Source organism: Numenius arquata, chromosome 13 (assembly GCF_964106895.1).
Source record: "Numenius arquata chromosome 13, bNumArq3.hap1.1, whole genome shotgun sequence".
Classification (NCBI taxonomy): Eukaryota; Metazoa; Chordata; class Aves; order Charadriiformes; family Scolopacidae; genus Numenius; species Numenius arquata.
The window spans coordinates 9,441,943-9,461,066 of record NC_133588.1 but is presented as its reverse complement, the minus strand read 5'-3'; the positions used below and the strand labels follow the sequence as shown (position 1 = coordinate 9,461,066).

General features: G+C 48.1%; 2 protein-coding genes across 2 annotated transcripts in view; one reads left to right on the top strand and one right to left on the bottom strand.

The window, feature by feature from the left end:
- Window positions 1-12,535, top strand: part of PHLPP2 (PH domain and leucine rich repeat protein phosphatase 2) — a 36,334-nt gene extending 23,799 nt beyond the window's left edge. Inside the window, exons 12-19 of the mRNA XM_074157926.1 lie at window positions 217-372; window positions 1,134-1,334; window positions 3,429-3,591; window positions 4,114-4,244; window positions 4,643-4,753; window positions 5,220-5,408; window positions 5,545-5,776; window positions 7,415-12,535. Of these exons, the coding sequence (XP_074014027.1) occupies window positions 217-372; window positions 1,134-1,334; window positions 3,429-3,591; window positions 4,114-4,244; window positions 4,643-4,753; window positions 5,220-5,408; window positions 5,545-5,776; window positions 7,415-8,554 (2,323 nt within the window). The 3' untranslated portion in view covers window positions 8,555-12,535. The remainder of the gene's footprint in view (window positions 1-216; window positions 373-1,133; window positions 1,335-3,428; window positions 3,592-4,113; window positions 4,245-4,642; window positions 4,754-5,219; window positions 5,409-5,544; window positions 5,777-7,414) is intronic.
- A 754-nt stretch (window positions 12,536-13,289) lies between these two features.
- Window positions 13,290-19,124, bottom strand: MARVELD3 (MARVEL domain containing 3). Its single transcript, XM_074158192.1, has 3 exons — window positions 18,998-19,124; window positions 14,824-15,018; window positions 13,290-14,716 (listed from the first exon to the last, which is right to left on the bottom strand). Exons 1-3 carry the CDS (start codon window positions 19,122-19,124, stop codon window positions 14,106-14,108), a joined length of 933 nt encoding a protein of 310 aa, XP_074014293.1. The 3' UTR covers window positions 13,290-14,105.

Below are 19,124 nucleotides of genomic sequence, written 5' to 3'. Positions count from 1 at the left end.
GGGAAATGCAGATACACTTCCAAACATTCAGAGTGACTGAGACACCATGTGTGTTTTTCTGCTTTGTGTTGTATACATTTTATGGATCAGTGTATTTTAATTTCTCTCTGCTGTACAGTCAAATTATAATGGATTAAATACTCCCTTTTTCCACTCACCACTTCACCATGTGAAGAGGATTGAACCAAGCTGATAAAGAAAACTCTGTCTTTCTAGGATCCTCAGCAGCCTGAGCCTTCGGAAGTTGATGGTGGGGCACAATCGTCTGCAGAGCCTCCCACCTCTTCTAGAACACATTCCACTGGAGGTGCTGGACCTTCAGCACAACCTGTTGACTAAACTCCCAGAGACGCTCTTTGTCAAGGCTCTGAAGTGAGTGGCAGCAGCGAGTGTCTTTTATCTGCATTAACCTTTCGAGCTGTAAAGGCTGGTAGTGACGTCTGCATGACTGTCCTTACAAGGTGCCATTTGCATAAGACAGAGCTAGGTGTGCACTTTATGGGGAGGGAATTCAGGTGTCATCAAGCTGATTTGAGGGAATCGGTCCATGTTACTGTTCAATTACAGGAAAACAGAGGGTTCCTAACCCAACAGCCAGCTGAAGAATTAGCTTCAGTTGCAACTGGTTCTAAGATCGTGTTACTGCCTGAAGAGATTTGTCTTTAAAAGTAGCGTGTAAATTCAGGTGTAAAGGAAAGAAGCCATACAGATTTTAAGACGTTACAGGAAAAAGTACATCAGGGCATTGGAGAACAATGAGAGAGACTGTTACAAATTAAAAACCCTTCATAACTGTCTATTCAGACATGAGTGAACCCTTCTTTTAAAGACTCTGAGTAAGAGTTTATGTAGTCTGCTTCCACCACAATTACCCACCCCCCCTTCGCAGGCTACACAGTACTCACTGTTTACTGTAAAATGCTGTGTGCATCTGCAGTGCTATATAGCTTAAAAGTCATTAGTAGACTTAAATAATAAATCTTAATGTGAGTAGGGATGTTACAGTGTGTTGTCTGGCCTCCTGTCTAATGCTGTCTCTCTGTCCACACTGGCATTTGTATAGCTCCTTTTCCTGCTGTTAATGGAGTGGTTTAGATGATGTGAAGTCTGACTTTTGCGCTTGCTGTGTTTAGCCTCAGGTACCTGAATGCATCTGCAAACAGCCTGGAGTCCTTGCCCTCTGCATGTACAGGGGAGGAGAGTCTGAGCATGTTGCAGCTGCTTTACTTGACCAACAATAACCTCACAGATCAATGCATCCCTGTTTTGGTGGGACACCCGAGTCTACGGATCGTGCATCTGGCGAACAACAACCTACAGACATTCCCCGCAAGGTAAATAAGTAATGCTGGTGGGCGAGATAGTGCTCACCAGGAGGATGTTGCCTGCCTTACTGTGATTGTCCATGAATCAGTGTCAAAGCAAGATGCTCTCCCTATGGCTTGATGACAAAAGCCTGCCATTCCTACACATGCACTGAGGAATAGCACGTTAAGGGGGACTGGCACAGGGTACTCTGGGCTGCAGTTCTTCTTGTCCTCCTAGTTGGGGTGGATGTGTGTGTGGGGTGGATGGGGACGGTATTTCTTTGCAACTCCAGTGCTACTGGCATGCAGCTTGCTGTGCTGTGTTTTTTCACTTTCCAGTTTGCCAGGAGACCCTCAGTCAAATTGTCAGAGGCAGGCCATATAATTTCATCCATTCATTCATAAACAACGCTTACGATTTGGAGTTCAAATAGAGATAAATCTATGCTTAGTGTAGAAATTTAAGAGGCTGGAGAACTCCCATGTATTCCTAAGTTATTCCAGTTGTTCTCAGTTAACTAAGTCAGGTGGCTGGAACACTTCTCATGTGAGGACAGGCTGAGAGAGTGGGGATTTTTCAGCCTGGAGAAGAGAAGGCTCCAGGAAGACCTTGTTGCAGCCTTTCAATATATAAAGAGGGCTTAAAAGAAAGGCACAGAGAGACTTTTTACTAAGGCCTACAGTGACAGGACAAGGGATAACAGTGTTAAACTGTGAAAGAGGGTAGATTTAGACTGGACATAAGGAAGAAATGTTTTATGATGAGGGTGGTGAGACACTGGAACAGGTTGCCCAGAGAAGTTGTGGATGCCCTGGAAGTGTTCAAGGCCAGGCTGGATGGGGCTTTGAGCAACCTGGAGTAGTGAAAGATACCCTTGCCCATGGCAGAGAGGCTGCTCTAGATGATCTTTAAGATCCCTTCCAACCCAAACCAGTCTGTGATTCTATGATTTCCCAGGCGTAGCTTACGAAAACTTCGGCTGTCTATGCACAATGATAAATATACTCAGCTTTTTTAGTTTGGTATGTGAGGAGAGTTCCTCTGAACCCTTTCCAAATTCTTAATGCTTTTGTGGCTATGTAGACGGCAGAACTAAAAATTATAAGCTCTACTAAAAATTATAAGCAGATAATGTTCGTTGTGATCATCTACTTGAGTCCCCTTCTAGTGACAACTTTATACACTGTTCTGTTCTCAGTATCTGTTCATCTGATTCAAGCCTTTTTCAGAGCTATGTCTCTGAGGATTGTTTCCCCTCTGTTACTTGTACAAGTTCCTATGTGCATTGCATTACTTAACTAATTTAAATCTCTTGCTTTTAAGGTAAGTTCATGTTACCAAATAGTTCATATTATTATATGTTGAAAGAGAGATTCCACCATATTGTTTGTCTGCAAATTTTACTAGGTATAATTTGGTAAGCATGTATATGTTTTTCTTACTAATCGCTGATCTGTTGACTCTCATTGAATCAACAGTGCCTCCCCACGGAACCCTACTAGAAGGACTTACGCTGAATTCTTAACTCATTATTACTTTTCAGTTTTTTCTGCAATCCAGTTTTGGGATATCAAATATATTTTCTTTGGAATATAGTAGAGAGCTAGTGCTGTGCTAGTAGACTTCTGTGGCAGTTTAATTTGTAGTCTCATAAAAAACTGCACATTCTGTTACATTAGCACAAAAATCTAAGTTGTTTTGGTTTTTTTAATTAATTATTTTGGCACAATTAATTCAATATTGATTGCATCTGTCCAAGCTTTGCCATGATTCTTCCTGGTACTCGTCAGGCTAAACAACCACTTTCATGTCAATCTGTTTATTCCTACGAAGTACACTGACACAGCTTACGGATTTTTGCCAGTTTTAAAATTAAGACACTACAATCTTCTGCTTTAGTGCTTTAGAAATCAGGGGTGAAGGGATCTGTCTGTTGTATAAATACAAGCCAGGCTTGGGGACCCTGAGCTATTAGAGCATCTCTTAAGACTCTTGGTCTCCTATCCATAAATTAGAAATGTAGTTCGTAAAGGGCAATGTCTATGGATTCCTTACTTGCAGGTTCAGAAAGTGACAAGTTTTTGCCTATGAGATATGGTATTCTTTTGTTTCCCTTTCAGCAAACTTAGTAAGCTGGAGCACTTGGAAGAGCTGAATCTGAGTGGCAACAAACTGAAAACAATTCCCACAACAGTGGCAAACTGCAAGCTACTTCATACACTTATCGCACACTCTAATGAAATCAGCATCTTTCCAGAGATCCTACATTTGCCCCGTATTCAGGTATTTTTATGGAGAAGGTAAAGAGATATCGGGGGAAAGTTTGTGTTGGAGAATGAAGAGTAACTGCTAGGGGAGAACTGGAGTTCCCAGCATTTTGCTTGATCAACTTGAGAAGAGGGCACAGAATATGCATTCTAGGTCTGTCGCCTTTCTGAGCCTATCAAAGATGGCTCATCTCTTATTCTTCTTTACCATCTGTCTCTGGCTTGGTGTATTTCTGGTTTACCATTTTGAGGCCGTAGGGAGTGTTATATAGCTCAGGAGTTTGTATATATAGGCCGCCTATTATTCGTAGTGTTACCTATTCTTTCAGTATTGGAGTCTTGGCTATTGCAGGTTATAAGTATTTGCTGCTTATACATCGTTCTTCTACTGGTAGTCAGACCTGTTTTCATCACCTGTTTGTGGGATACAATCAGTAGTGGGGTCATACGTGTGGGAGGAGCACTGGAGTAACTGGTCATACGACAGAGAAGATTTTCATTGTCATTGTGCTTTTTTTTTTTTTTTTTGATACTGCAGTTTGTGGACTTGAGCTGCAATGAATTAACTGAAATCCTAATCCCTGAGGCACTGCCAGGTACCTTGCAAGAGTTGGACCTGAGCGGCAACACAAACCTGGTGCTAGAACACAAAACACTGGACATCTTCAGGTGAGCCATGGAGATGCCAACCCAGTAGACACCTGCACAGGGAAGGGTAGCCCTTCCCGGGAGGGGAAATGGTGTAGTAAAATGTGTATCACAGCAATGCATAATGTTACTGTGTTCCCTGCCTGAGGCAGCTGAAGCTTTCTATCTTGTGGGATGGGAAAAATCTGGGTCCAAATCGTTGGGGCAAGCAAACAGTTTCTCAGGTGGTATGAGGTTCTCCCAGCTGTCTCTGGCATAAGTAGCCAGACATCTTTAGAAGGCCAAGACCTTAAGCTCCTCTCCTTGGTGCAGTTCTGTTCCACAGGCTGCTGTTTAAAACTCTAGACTGGACAATGTCCTTTGGCCACAAACTGTTGTGTGAGATCTAGGAGAGAATGACTTCTGTTCTCTCCTTGTAGTCACATTACCACGCTGAAGATTGATGCAAAGCCCTCCCTCACGGCAGACTCAGCACTCACTTCTACCTTCTGGAGTCATGGAGTAGCTGAGATGGCAGGCCAAAGAAATAAGTGAGTATTTTGGTCTGATGGATGCTGACACTTTGTCTTCGCAGGGTGCTAGGTGAAGTGCACTGCTAAGCGCCCAAGGAGACCAGTTTTGCTCAAGAGCTCATCGATCCCTCTGTCTCTTCAGATCTCTTACTAAGTCTTGGTAACTCAAGCCTCCACATTGTCTTTCCCCTCAGTTTTCACGCTTGTCCTGAGATGCTTGGACTTTGCTTCCCACCCTAGCAGAGGTGCTCTTTCTTTCTCTTGCTGGCTGTGCCCATTGCCCTCTCCTGAACGTGGTCAAGGAGGGTTTGGGAGTTCCAATAATAAACTGCAGCTGTACATGTCATGGGGCAGTGAATGCAGGCACAGTGGCTTTGCTGCCCTGTGAGAACAGCGCTCACGGCAAGATGCCTGATGGCTGTGGTTTTGGGGACCATATAATCTTCTGAGACATCTTAACTTTGCTTGTATGCTTTTCTAACAGGCTGTGTGTGTCATCCCTGGCACTGGGGAGCTTTGCAGAGGGGGTGGAGGCTGTGTATGGCATGTTTGATGGTGACAAGAACGAGGAGCTGCCACGCTTGCTGCAGTGCACCATGGCCGATGTGCTCCTGGAGGAGGTACAGCAGTCAGACACCATGTTCATGTCCAACACCTTCTTGGTCTCCCACAGGTAGGACAGTGAGCAAGCTGGTCCTGGTGGGACCTGCATAGGTATATATCACTTAATGTGTTAGGTGGGGTGAGGCAGCCCTCCAGAATGCCTGTTGCTGGAGTCTGGAGCCTTCCTACACCTTCTCCTCCAACAGGAAGCTGGGCATGGCTGGGCAGAAGCTGGGTTCCTCTGCTGTCCTTTGCTATATTCGTCATGATGTGGCCGATCCAGCCAGCAACTTCTCTCTGACGGTGGCCAATGTGGGGACGTGCCAAGCCATTCTGTGCCGAAGTGGAAAACCACTGCCTCTCTCCAAAGTCTTCAGCCTTGAACAATGTCCAGAAGAAGCCAAGAGAGTCAAGGAGCAAAAAGCCATTATAACAGAGGTTGGTTTGGACCCTCTTCACTTCAGCTTCCACCCTCCCATAAAAGCTTGGTACAAATACATGAGCTCTGCTGCCTGCACAATACTACAGGGATGGCATGAAGGTGTTCGAATGACTTGTCTGTTGCTTCCTGCTCTGCTTCTCTTTCTGATTAGCTATTCTGAATGACATGTTCCTAAAACACGCATTGTGGCCTGAGAACTACAGGTACAGGATGCCAAGGATGGCTTGGGGAGAGAGAGAGGAAAGAAAATAGGTGTGGAGCTAAAGGAAGGGAGGTCCATAATACTCTGTGCATGACTTGGGCGAGTGTAGAGAGGAGCCACTGAAGAGCAGAGAAAGGTCTGGAAAGTCATCTTGTCTCAAAACCCACAAAGTATCTTCGATGCTTCTTGAAAAGTATCACTGGAGTTACCTCTCTTTGGATTTCTTTGATGTTTTGCTCAGTGAAGGTACAGGATTAGTGGGCCTTAAGACAAGCAGAACATGGATATAAAGTATATTACAGGTAAAAATTTTAACACAAAAAAGATAGAAATGTTCATTGTTTTTATGCAAAAGTGTTAAAATTATTTCTGGAGAACTCTCTAAAATTTTAGAAACTTGGAAATAACAAGGAAGTTCCAAAGAACTGGAAAATACATCATCGGTGAAGATCTGAGAAATAGGTGCCGGTCATATTAGTTCTATGCTCAGTGGGTCTTTTTAAAACTACCAGGTTCTTTGATAAAAATGTTTCTGACAGGGATAATCTGTTAATGTGTTATAGCACCTTACAGAGCTATAATTCTGTGGCATTGAGTAAAGATTACTGTGGAATCAATGTAGTACGTTAAGTGGTTTAAAAACTGGCTGATGAATGGATTCTGGAAAATAAAAGTGAAATCGTTGTCTAAGGAGACTTCTCTGCATGTGTCCTCTGCTGGTTTTTAATTCTTAGCAACAGTAGCAATGTTTAACACCCAGAGGATACAGAAATTAAGAACACTGAAATTAAATTCAAAGCACGTACTCTCAAAGCTGCGTACTCTGGCAACGGCGCTGAGGGCTGTGGCCAGTTCTCTGTCCAGGAGACTACTGCCAGGCTGGCCAGGGGACTACCTAGCAGGAACAGGAAGGAGGTGACAGCTCCAGATTACAGCAGTGGTGTGAGATACCCACTTGCTCTTTTCTTCCTCAGGATGTAGTATCCACACTTTAGAATTCAGTTATATGTTAATAAAGAGGGAAATAGTTTAGAAAATACACAGAAATTATTTAATAATATCTGGATAATCTGCCTTGCCATGAGAAAGTAAAAAGTCACTATCTTGCTCATAGTGAAAAAACAAGTTTTATGTAAGACTGATGAGTGAGATTCTCTGATCAGTGTGCTGCAGGTGCTCTAGCTGCACATTTCAGAATAGTTTGAATAGTTTCAGAATGTTACTGCCAGCACAGGTGATGGACGATTACTGTACATGATGATCAGGTAGAGTGAATGTCTGTGCTGGACCTAGACCCCTTTCTCCTATACTCTATTTGTAGATTGGCATTTCTTAAGGCTCCAAACCAGTATATGGGCAGGAGAAAGACTGCTACACAAATTATCTAATTAGCAGATCTAACGCTACTGCCTTCTTTCTGTCTTGTCTACAGGACAATAAGGTCAATGGTGTGACCTGCTGTACTCGGATGCTGGGCTGTACGTACCTGCATCCTTGGATCCTGCCCAAACCACATGTCAATTCCATTCCACTGACTGTACAAGATGAGCTTCTACTTCTAGGGAACAAAGCTCTCTGGGAACACCTTTCTTATACAGAGGCTGTCTCAGCCGTGCGCCACCTACACGACCCGCTAGCTGCTGCAAAGAAACTCTGCACTTTAGCCCAAAGCTATGGTTGCCAAGACAATGTGGGTGCAATGGTGGTGTGTCTGAACATCAGTGAGGACAACTGCACGTGTGAGATGCACGGCCTCACTCTGCCAGGTCCTGGGGGATTTAGTTCCACCACCACCAAGCCAGCAACACCTTCATCTAGCAGTGGAATCGCTTCAGAGTTCAGCAGTGAACTGTCTGCTTCTGAGGTTAGCAGTGAGGTGGGCTCTACTGCTTCAGATGAACACAATGCTGTTGGTCTTGATGGCAGTTTGCTACCACGACAAGAGCGACGTTGCAGCCTACATCCTGTACCCCCCTCAAGCATCTTTCAGCGCCAACCTTCCAGTGCCACCTTCTCTAGCAACCAGTCTGACAATGGTCTGGATAGCGATGATGAACAGCCTGTGGAAGGTGTGATGACAAATGGCAGTAAAGTGGAGGTAGAGGTGGACATCCACTGCTGTAAAGGAAAGGGCCTGGAGTTTGAGCCTCCTGCTTCAGAGTGTGGCTCCTCTGCTCCAGGGCCAGAGGATGACTCTGGGCTTGTCCTCATCATTAGGAGACAGAACAGTGTAAACAGCAACACTGTGCAGAGAGTGGTCAAGGAAAAGTGTGAACTGCAAAAATCTCTTTCCACATGCTGTCTCTATGGAAAGAAGCTTTCTAATGGCTCCATAGTGCCCTTGGAGGAGAGCCTCAACCTCATCGAAGTAGCCACTGAGGCACCCAAGAAGAAGACAGGCTATTTTGCTGCTCCATCCCAGATGGAGCCAGAGGATCAATTTGTGGTGCCACCTGATCTGGAGGAGGAAGTGAAGGAACAAATGAAGCAGCAACAGGAGAATGGAGCAGATCAGGAGCAGAAAGAGGAACATGCAGCGACTCTGCCAGAGGAGTTTGACACAGCTCTGTAACCCTACAAGTACTACTCCCACATCGTCTGTCCCAGGAAGCTCTGTCCCATAAGGGCTGTCTTGCCCTCCAAGGGGAGCTGGGATCTGCAAGGAGTACAGGCATCTGCTGCTTCCTTAATGGAGTCAAGGAAGAATTGGGAGTGCTAAGGTCTGAGCTGTCCACTTGTCACTGTAGAGTCTCAGTTGTTCTATGAGCACTCAGACCAGCAGCTGAGCTCCGTGTCAGGGACTGTCTGGAAATCCTGCAAGCACTAGAAGAAGGCAGGTGTTCCAACATCTGCCTGTAACTCCTTGAATCCTGAGGTTCTGCCAGCTCTACAGGAAAGGGGCTTGCATATGTGTGTGTGGGGCGAGGAGGCTGCTTGAGGGGGCAATGTTCAGTGTTTGGAGTCCTGTGAATATGTCTGGTACAGTGGCCCCCCCCGCCCCCCAGCACCTGACTTTGTTATTCCTTGAAAGAATACAGCCAGTTGCAATGAAGCTGACCCAAGAATGGTTTCCTACATTAATTGCAAGCACTTTTATTGATTGCACTTAAGCTGTTCTGCTCCACTTAAGCCCAGCACTTTATTATTTAGGGTTAGGGGAGAGAGCGCTCCACAGCAGGTGTGGTGGGAGCTTTTCCCTATGGACATTGTTAGACAGTGGAGGACTCAGGGTACCAGTGTTCTGATGGGCACTGGTGCAGGGTAGAGTGAGGGTTATGATGGGATCAGCCTGTGCAGGATGGGTAAATACACAGCTGAGGGATAAGCAGGTGCCTACTTGTGTTTTACATGGAGCATAGGAGAGACCAGCTCTGGACCGGCTGATTAAGGTAACGGGTAGAGCTAGTGCTTCTAGCTGCAGAGCACAGACCCAGCTCAGCACCAACTTGGCCACCTCCCATCATGAATGCTTCACAGTAGAGGCTTCCTGTATCCAGAAGATACGGGATGAAACCAGCAGCTCATGCTTGTTTCAGTGAGGCGCTCAGTCTAAGAGGAAACCAAGCTGTGAGCAGTGGGATGCTGCTCTAAGGCTGGTGAGCAGTGGGGCTGCCCTTCATATGCTGGGGAAGCGTTCAGTGCTCTGTTCCACCACCATCAACCTCTGCACTGTCAGCCACAGCATCTTTGCTTGCCTCTGAAAGCAAGAGTCATGTTCCAAATCCACAGCAACCTACATTTTCATGGTACATGCCCAATTTGGCCACAAACAAGGTGAAAGCATACTTGGTTTTGCTTAGCTTTCAATGCAAAAGGAAAAATAGAACTTCTCACCTTTAATATCACCTTTATCAGCACTGGAGAAGATGTTTAAAACAGCCCCGCTAATGGTGAACTGGCCAGTCTGCACTTGGCAGATGCGTTGTGTTTCCTTGAGGATTTTTGCTGCAGGGTGTGAGTTGGCCGCTTGCGTCGTCATCTCGTGTAAGGGCTGTGAAAAGACCACTGCCCCCGTGACGTGCAGATCTGTCTTCCTGAGCTGGCAGAGAGCTGCCCAGGTCACCTCGGGGGTGCAATAATCCTGACTGTAATGTGGGCTAGTGCCTTTTCTTCTTTATCAGTTATAGTCATGATGAAAACTTGACAGTTTCTTCTCGAGAGCTCCGAGTTGTATATTTTTGGATCAAATTCAGGCCTTGCTCAGAAAGAAATACTGTGCGGACTACTTGTGGGATTCTGTCAATGTGAATCTTTTGACAAAATCTAATGGAGTTTTACTGAGATTTCAAAGCACCTTGAATTTCTTCTCACTAGGAAAAAAAAAAATGTGTTTTTATCATGCATGAGAGCGCAACATTTTAGGATATACCTTGTGCTAGTTACAATGTAATCATGAAACAACCCAACTTTTTTCCAGAGTTCAAACTGTCACAAATTTTGGATGTTTAAACGCCTGTTTCATTTGGAAATGGAGAGAAAAGCTAATTCTTAGAATCACAGAAAGCATCATTTGAATCCCTTAGGCAGAGAAACAATAGCAGGAAAGATTAAAAAACTAAATCCCAAACATCTTTCATGCTCTCTCCGTACAAGTATGCAGAAAAAGCTCATCCCAATGTATTTGACTGTAACTTTTACTTCTGTCTCTGATGATAATTTTACCAAATATGTGTGCCCAGCCCAGCACCTTCTGATACCTGCCAGGGATCCGAAGCAGCCCCTGTTCGGTACGGGACTGATGCAGAAATACACTCTTCTTTCTGATTAAGACTGTGACAAACCTTGCACTAGGAGAGAGGCAGATGTTAACGCAAATCAAGTCTCTCTTTCTTGCAGTGATGTGGAAAATCCAGTGTGTCCTTGCCAGTCAAACCAGTAGCATTGCATGGAGAGTTGGCATTGCCACAGGGAGTTACTCATGAAGGGCCCTACCTAGCTCCGTGGGTAAGGACTAAGTAAAACAAAGCTCTGGAGTGCAGCATGCAGATTTCTGAGCTGCTCCTCCTCATGGTGGTGGCAGAATGGAATGCAAGGAATTCCTGCTTAGCCTTTTTCTCCAGTGCCGTTTCTGGTTTGAAGCAGAAAAGGAGTTTAATAGAGCCAGCTCCTATTTCCCATGGGTGTGAACTGTCATGGCAGAACATGGCTTGTTCTTTTACACTAGGCAAGAGTCCACGGCGTTCTCTGCTTAAGCAGGTATTATGAACTGGTTGTATTACTGTGGGCAGCACAGCCTGAGTGCTTCCCTCCACCACCACCTTTTGTTTTCCTGCCTCCCTAGAGGCAGCAAGCTTCTCCTTTGTCTTCCTCACCTTACTTGCTATCACCACCTTAGATTTCAAGCTGCCCAGGTGCTCTGCTGTAGGTGGAACAGGTATGAATCAGCCCGTCTAGTGAAGGACTCATAGCAGGGGATAGAAGGTGTTTTCCCAGTTCTCTTCCTGCTCTCCAGTCTCTTCCCTGATTTTTGTATGTGGTTCTTGCACAGATGCATCATCTCCACAGAGACACATCACTAAGAATGTGCCAGACTTGCTATTAGAGGGAGGTTCTCGGCTTGGGGTCATCAGGCTCTCTTGTCCCTGCTGAGCAACGCCACACCTGCCGTGCTCAGCTGGTGAGGTGGTTTGTCCATCTCTTCAGTAATTGTGGCTCTGCTGATGAGTGTGCTCACTGAGAATGGCTACTCTAAAGGCATGGACCCATCTGCCCTGTCCTGTCCAGAAAGACTGCTGCAAAAGGAACCCACAGAGGTTTTATTTAGTGACGAGTAGTTGGGGGCTGAGTATTAAGGATGAGGGATAGCCTCCCAGTTGCTCCCAGCACCAGGCCTGGTGGAGGCAGCGCCACAGATTGCTAGGGACCTGATCAGAATCCTTAGCTACTTGGGAGGGTAAAATCCTGTTCCAAGAAGGAGCAAGTTATTTCCCTTTCTTGGGGACAGGCTGCTGTGAGGTCTGGAATCCTTCTCCCAGGACACAGGACATTCAGCCACACCTACGGACCTTGGACTTCAGGAGTTCCTGCAGTCCTTCCGGATGGTGATGGCTGTCATGTCACTTGCCAAAGCCGTTCTTCAGGCAGTAGGTTCACCTCTTGGTTTTGTGCAGTTGTTGTTTGCTGTTCCATTGCTGTCTGAAGACTCAAGTGTATTTTTTCCTCTTTTTTCACATTTTAAAACGTTACCTTTTTTTAAACTTGATTCATATGACCCAGTGCATGTTAAAGAGATATGGCAGTGCAACAACTGTTTATTTAATAATCTTTTTCATGTTTTTTTTTTTGTTTTAAAAAGGAGACTATTTTCTGTATCCTGCTCTAGCATGCACCTACAATAATCCCTGTTTTTTATCGTGTATGGGAGTAGGCTGTCCAATGAATGCACCTTCAGCACTGTGGCCTATGTTTGTATTGCTCTGGAGAGGCAAGTAACTTAAGATTGCTGGAAAACACTATCCCATTGATTCTTTATTCAGATGTATAGAGCAGTCCAGGAAGGAAGAATATTTTTGCATCAACTTTTCAGCTGACTTAGCAATAAAGATTTTTACTTTCATCTAACTATATATTCTGATTCCGTTACTGCGCTGGAGGGAGTTTGTGCAATATCCCAGTCAAACACGGCTGTGGCTTGCAGTAGCGGGGCTGTACTGTCTCCTTCACTGAGCTCCGTGTGCTACTTCACTCATCAGCCCCCCAAACTAAAGCTACCTGCAGAACACCGTGCGGGCGGAATTCATAGTACCAATTATTAGGCAGCTTTCTGTATCCTGCCCTGTGAACTGGCTCTAAATAGCGCCGTACAGCTCTGGAAGCAGCGGCAACAAGCAGGAAATACAGAATCATTAAAACAGATGGGACCACAGCGCACTATCCACATAAATCCCTGAAACACTCAAAAGCATCCAGCTACTGAAAGGGAGAAGTCAAACCAACCCCAGAGTACCCGGTGTGTTCCTATTTAGTATTTGCTTTACTTTTTTCTCTCTGGCTCCAACAATGTTCCATGGTTTTGGCAATTGTGAGGGTTTAACCACTGGTGCCAGTGAAACTGCAGATACAGCCAAGACAAAGCACGTTTCTGGTATGTTTAGTTTTGTATTTCTGAGATTATTTTGTTTTAATATAGGCAAGATGGGTCTGAGACCAGTGGTGGTTCCATCTTCACAGGGACAGTGCACACAGTGACATTTCATCCCAAGGCATGATTTTGTGATTCTAGTGCTGCTTTTCTTTTCCCTGTTAAATTTCCTATAAAAGTTTTTTTTTAAAAAAAAAAAACTAAATTTCACTTTTTTTTTTTTTTTAATAGGTAATACAAGGGCAGTATCTCATTTCCCCAACTTGCACATTAAAAATGTATTTTGGAAACAATATACTTCTATCTTAAACCACCTCTTTGAGCTCCTAAAGCAAAGCTTTTGTCTGATTATCCCAACTCAGGGCATCTTTTTAAGCAAAACTGTTCTATACAGGTTATAAAAAAGACCATTTCATCCAAAACTGTGCCCTTTCCAGGAGAGTTGGAAAAGGCACTGTGTCACAAATTAGGCTGAGTATATTCGTTTTGTAAGTTTATTCCCACGTTCTCTGAGGGCTCTAGAAACGCCAGGTTCAAACTGTCCCCTTGGTTCTAAGAGACCTTCAAGAAAGCAATAATGAGCTGCCCCAACCATAGGGCTCGATCACTCGTTTTTAAGAGCTCTGTTCTCGGTGACCAGTCACTTGCCCTTTGTAAAGAGAGTTTCAGCTACATCAAGCAGAAGAATGGAGTAGTTGCTTGTAGTAAGGCCTCGCTGGAGGCGAGCCAGGCACCGGCCAGAGGGGAGGGAAAGGCGACCTGTGAAGCAGGTACTGCGCTAGTCAACTACACGGGGACAGCCACTCTACTAAGAGATAGCTACCAGATGAAGACAAGCCATGGGACTAACTGTGCCCGCTAATAATAATGCAAATTCAAGTGAGGACCGGCTTGATTCTGTCCTATTTAGAGCTGTGCTCTCGCTGTGTGTTCTGCCGCGGCGTTACGGATGCCCTGCCCAGAAGCAAGGAACAGCAGCTGCCTCCTCTCAGTAGGAAGCCTGGCAGAAATCACCACCGTTCCTGGACGGGAGGAATCGCTTCTAAAGCTCGTATAATTCTGCTGGCTTCTCTTTCAGTTTGCGGACTGTCCTGTAGCCCCTGATGGCGAGGCCTGCGCTCAGCAGATAGGCCACCACAGCTATGCAGCCCCAGAGGCCAGCAGCGATCTCTGCCCCGTGCAGGCTGCACTCAAAGCCCCGGTAGCCTTTGCTTTGATAGAGCTGCTCTCTCTCTTTGCACACCGACGAATTATAAACCCCCAGCAGAAAATGGAAGTAGTAGTAGACGGCAGGCACCATCCCAATTGCAACCGCTACGTCCAGGATGCATTCCAGTAGCAGCCATGCTGGGAACCGCCACGGTAACCGCAGCACACCAACCACAATGAGAAGGCAGGAGAGGGCCAGGAGAGACCCCCCCGCGGCCATCGCTGCCCTTGCGATCGGCAGCTTTAGCAGGTAGAAACGCCGGTCGAGCTGCTGGACTTTTTCCCCGTCTGCTCCGCTAAAGCCGCTGTAAGCCCCGCCGTAGTGGTAGTAGTAGATGCCCCCCAGGCTGGGGAGGCCCGTGTACCCCCCCGTCGAGCCGTAGGACACGGAGCTGCAGACCAGGATCAGCAGGGCCAGCAGGGCTTCCACCATCTGGCAGCAGGCTGCAAGGGGAAGGGTGGCGGAGGTGGGCCGGAGCGGAGGGGCCGCCGAGCCCCGGCGGGACAAAGGAAGGGGGATCTCCCGCAGCCACGGCGGCGGCCCCGCTCACCCCTGGACGTGCGCAGGTACCGGCACCGACGGCACTCCAGCAGCCCCGGCGCGGCGGGACGGCTTCCCGGCGGCACCCGCCGCCCTGCTCCGGCCACGGCGCTGAGGGGAGACGGCGTCGGGGATAGCTGAGACCCGCCACGGCCGCCTGCCCGCCCCGCCGAGCCCCGTCCTGTCCCATCCGCCACCCAGGACCCTCACGCCCGCCCCGTCGAGGCCTGTCCCATCCCGTCCCACGCCCAAACCCCTTATGGCCGCCCGCCCCGCCCTACCCCGTCCCATCCCCTGCCCGAGTTCCTCATGGCTGCCCGCCCACCCCGCCCCACCGAGCCCCGTCTCGTCCCCTCCGCCGCCCGGGCCCCCCCAGCCCACCTGCCCGCCCCTCCCTCACCTCCTGCCCGCCCCGCTGCGTCCCGTCCGCGGGGGGCGGGAGCTGCTCCGCTCCGCCATGGCCCGGCCTGGCTCCGCTCCTCCGGTGCGGGGGGCGGAGAGCCGAGCCGGGCTGGGCCGCGGGGCCACCGACTCGGGGATAGCGGGGGTCTTGCCGCGGGGGTCCCTCCCCTCCGTCCCGGGCTCGGCTCGGCCCTGCCGGGGTCCTCCCAGGGGCGGTGAAGCAGCTCCGGCCCTGCCCCGCCCCAGGGAGGCGTTAATTGGGCTGGTCGCGGCCAGCTCCCCTCGGAACCTGTTTGGGGACCTGTCGGCCGCGGGTGTCCCCACTCCCGTTCACGCGGACGCGATCCCCGCAGCCCCTTGTGGCGACAGGGTCCCGAAGTTCCCCACCTGCCATGGAACAAGGTCGTGTTTGTGCCTGTTGGAAACAGCAGAGGCTGATTTTCACAAGCGCCGCTTTTCCCTCTGCTGTGGGGTTTGGTGAAATGTTCTGCTTTCGGCTCCTCTCCTGCCTCTGCCAAACTCAGTCCTGCTCCTCTGTTCCCTCCCCAAACCCACGTCCCAGCCTGTTCAGCCTCTCCTCGCACAGCAGCAGCACCGTTCCCTGTGTTGTATCAGCTGCCCTTCTCCCGACCATCCCTGACGCCCCTACATCCGTCTGGTGGTGCAGTGCCTGGACCTCCATGCAGCACTCCGGACACAAGCGCACCAGGGATTTGTATCACAGCAGCGTGACCGCTTCTGCCTTGTCCTGTGCTTCTCCTGGCAATGCATAGCATTTCGCTGCTTCTCCAGCTGCCCAGCACGTGGAGGCCATGTCTCCAAGGACAGTCATCAACACCTTGGGATCCATCCTGCAGTCCAGCACTCTGCAGGCCGCATTCGGGTAATTTTCTTTAGGTGCATTATCTTATATTTATCCCTACAGGACCACACTAGACCTCTTCTGTGCCTGTTTGCTGGAGGCCACTTCAGACAATGCCACGTGACCATTTTCCTGGCTGCCCCATTCCCACCCTCAGTGGGGGTGTCCCGCTGCCCGGTGGGACTGGCTGCCACCCCGTCCCGGGAGGCTGCCATCACCTTGCGGCAGAGGGGACCATAAATTTCTGTTTATTGGTAGTTGCAGGAGCAAAGGCAGGTGCCCGAGATCTCGCTCATGCACAAGTGTCGGTGTTTCTCAGGGCTGGTAAGGGCAGAGCTGATTGAAGAAGGGGTGTGTGGCGTGGGAAAAAAATAATTTGGAAACACAGAGGGAAGCACAGAAAACTCCACAGCCAGAGTGAATGCTTTTTGTCCAAGAGTTTGACCAAACGCTGCCTGGAAAAGCTTTAGCATTGCAAAGAAATACTTTTGTTGCATTTAGGAAAACAGGGACTTTTAGGGAAACAGGGTTACACCCTGAGGTGTCAGACACAGTGTCTGAATATGTGCCCCAAAAGGTCCAAATTTGTCAGTAAGATGCAGAAATACATTTCCTCCAGCTGTGAGATTGGTGACAACAGTAAGATGGCTTTACCCTTATGTCTTTGCAGGAGCAACAGCAACAACCCTATAGACTGCTACCGCAAGCAGCCTCTAAACTGCGGTACTTCTGCACCTCGGCACTGTAGGAAAACTCTCCCCAACATTTCGCCTGACTCCATGGACAGGAGATCTGAAAACTTGTCTTAACGTTTACTTAGTTTGGGGATAAGAGAGAAGCAAAACAAAAGAACTCTTTGTTCAACCGCCAGTTCAGACAGAGGGGACAGGAGCTCTATGGTGACGGTAAGTCAGGAGATGGGAAACCCCTAGGGAGCTTAGGAGGAGGGCTCTGGAGGTGGTGCTCAGCAGTGAGGCTGTTGCAGACACCTTTTGGTGTGTGTAGGTTGCATCGCTCCTGTTCATGTGCCAGAACCCAGGCCGCCCTCCTGCCACGCACAGGGTGAGCTTAAAGGCTTTAGCAACCCTTTGTATAATTTTAGGATCGTGGGCAGTGCCGTTTGGCTTAGTAGAGCCTTTAACTGTTACGACAAGGAAACGAACAACTGAATTGAATAATCATGAGTCACACGAAGGGATTAAATAAGTGTTTCTTATACAGAGTGTTGCTGCGGGTCATCCATCATTCATCCGAGCTGAAGCTTTCTTTGGAATTTGGGATGTGCTGGAATTACTTGTTCAAAGACAGAGCTGGGAAGTGCTGCTCTGTTGCTTTGGTGGTGCATCCAGTGTTTTACTGGAGTGTTTGCTGCTAACAAGCGAGGTACAAACTTCAAGGTATTGTAGAAGTGAGTTGGCCTTATTCTACTTCTGTTGCTGTATTAAGAATTGTTAAAAAAAATGCTTTGTGTCACTTCAGTCCTGCTCAAAGTACCTGAGCTGAGCTTGGTCAGCGTCATCTTCTGGGTTCCTACTCTCACTGCAACAAGTGGCAGCGAGCAGAAGAGAGCAACAGGAAGCTGAGGACACCAATATTAATCTTCACCTTTGCTTTGGCTTCTCTTCCTCATTTTTTCTTTTTATTTTTGGCTCTTCTGTTTCCTGCTGCTGCTGATGTCATCGCTGCGCTAAGGGGAGGGAAGGGTTCCCATGGGCCAAGAGCTCTGACCTGGTTCAGTGCCCTCCCTGGGAACTTGGAGGGGAAAGTGGAAGGAGCAAGTCATGAACTGCCTCATATTTCTCCAGCGTGAGGCAGCTGGGAGCTGCAGCACAATCACTGCTGAGCACCACAGCCAGATTTATTGACTGTCCCACATAAATAAATAATCACAGGAACAATGAGCGCAGCGCGGCGACGATGCAGCGCTGCTGCAGAAAAGAACTGGAGGTTATTGTGAATGACAAACTGAACTCAAGTGCACAATGTCATCCTGTTGCGAAAAAACTAACATTGCTAGGGTGTATAAACAGGAATGTCACATGTAGGACACGTGAAAAAATTCTTCTGCCCCCCTTCCCGCGCCGGTTGGGCCTCCATCCAGAGGTGAATGGACCAGCTGGAGGGGATCCAGAGGAAAGCAAAAGAAAGCTCTAGAAATACAGCCTATTGGGAAAAGGATTGATCACAGTCCTCTCATTTGACGCAACAGGTGTCTCTTAACAACTTGCAAACTTGTTAATAGGGAGGTGTCTTAACAACCTGCGAACTTCTAAACAGCCGCTGTCAAGAGAAGGGAAATATTGTGTTCTCCCTGTTTGCTGTTGGCATGGTCAGGAAGCAGTGAGCTTAGCTTGAAGCAAAAGGCATGGGATTTAGGCACCCCCCCAAAAAAGACAATACTTCTCCCCCACATTCCAACTCCACCACTTTGTAAGGAGACGAGCAGTTGTTGCTGGAGCAGATTGGTTGGGCAGATGGTGGGTTTCCATCACTGGGGCTCAAGTTGAGTGATGAGAGGGGCTGGCCTGCCTGTGTTCATGGAGAAGGAGGTGCCTGGCACTGCCCACCCCACTCACTGCAAGCTCATGGTGTTGCTTTGCCCCGCGAAGCCACCATGCCCCTTTCCATCCTGCCCCCATTGGCTGGTCACTGTCCCCATGGCTTCAAGGCCATCGAGGGGGCAGCTGCCACAACAAAGCACGCAACAGCTCAAGTCTCTGAAGTCATAACTCAAACACAGGGTATGCACTTACATAATGTTTACCTGGACGTAAGCAAAACACAAGGATGGACAAAGTGTTTCTCTTCACTGTGCCTGTACCCAGGAGCCACTGAAGCTCACGCTTCGTGGAACATTCCTCTTGGCATCTGTCACAGGGCTTGCAAGTCTTTTGTTGCGGCTGTTGGGCCTGTAGCTCACCAGTGTTTCCAACTCTCCATGAACCTGGAGTGTACTCGGCGTCCCTTAGCAAGCTTTCAGGGGACTTGGTGCCCAGGCTGAGCGTGCGAGGGCCCTCACAGATGCCAGGCTCCTTTACTGCTGCCAT

Bases quoted from the DNA above. Each gene is read 5' to 3' on its own strand.
- MARVELD3 (XM_074158192.1), bottom strand. From the start codon at position 19,124: ATGGCAGCAGTAAAGGAGCCTGGCATCTGTGAGGGCCCTCGCACGCTC. The intron at 15,019-18,997 runs GTGAGCTACAGG...GGCGGGCGTGAG, and splicing joins ATGGAGAGTTGGAAACACTG to GGTCCTGGGTGGCGGATGGG. The intron at 14,717-14,823 runs GTGAGCGGGGCC...TTCCCCTTGCAG, and splicing joins GTACCTGCGCACGTCCAGGG to CCTGCTGCCAGATGGTGGAA.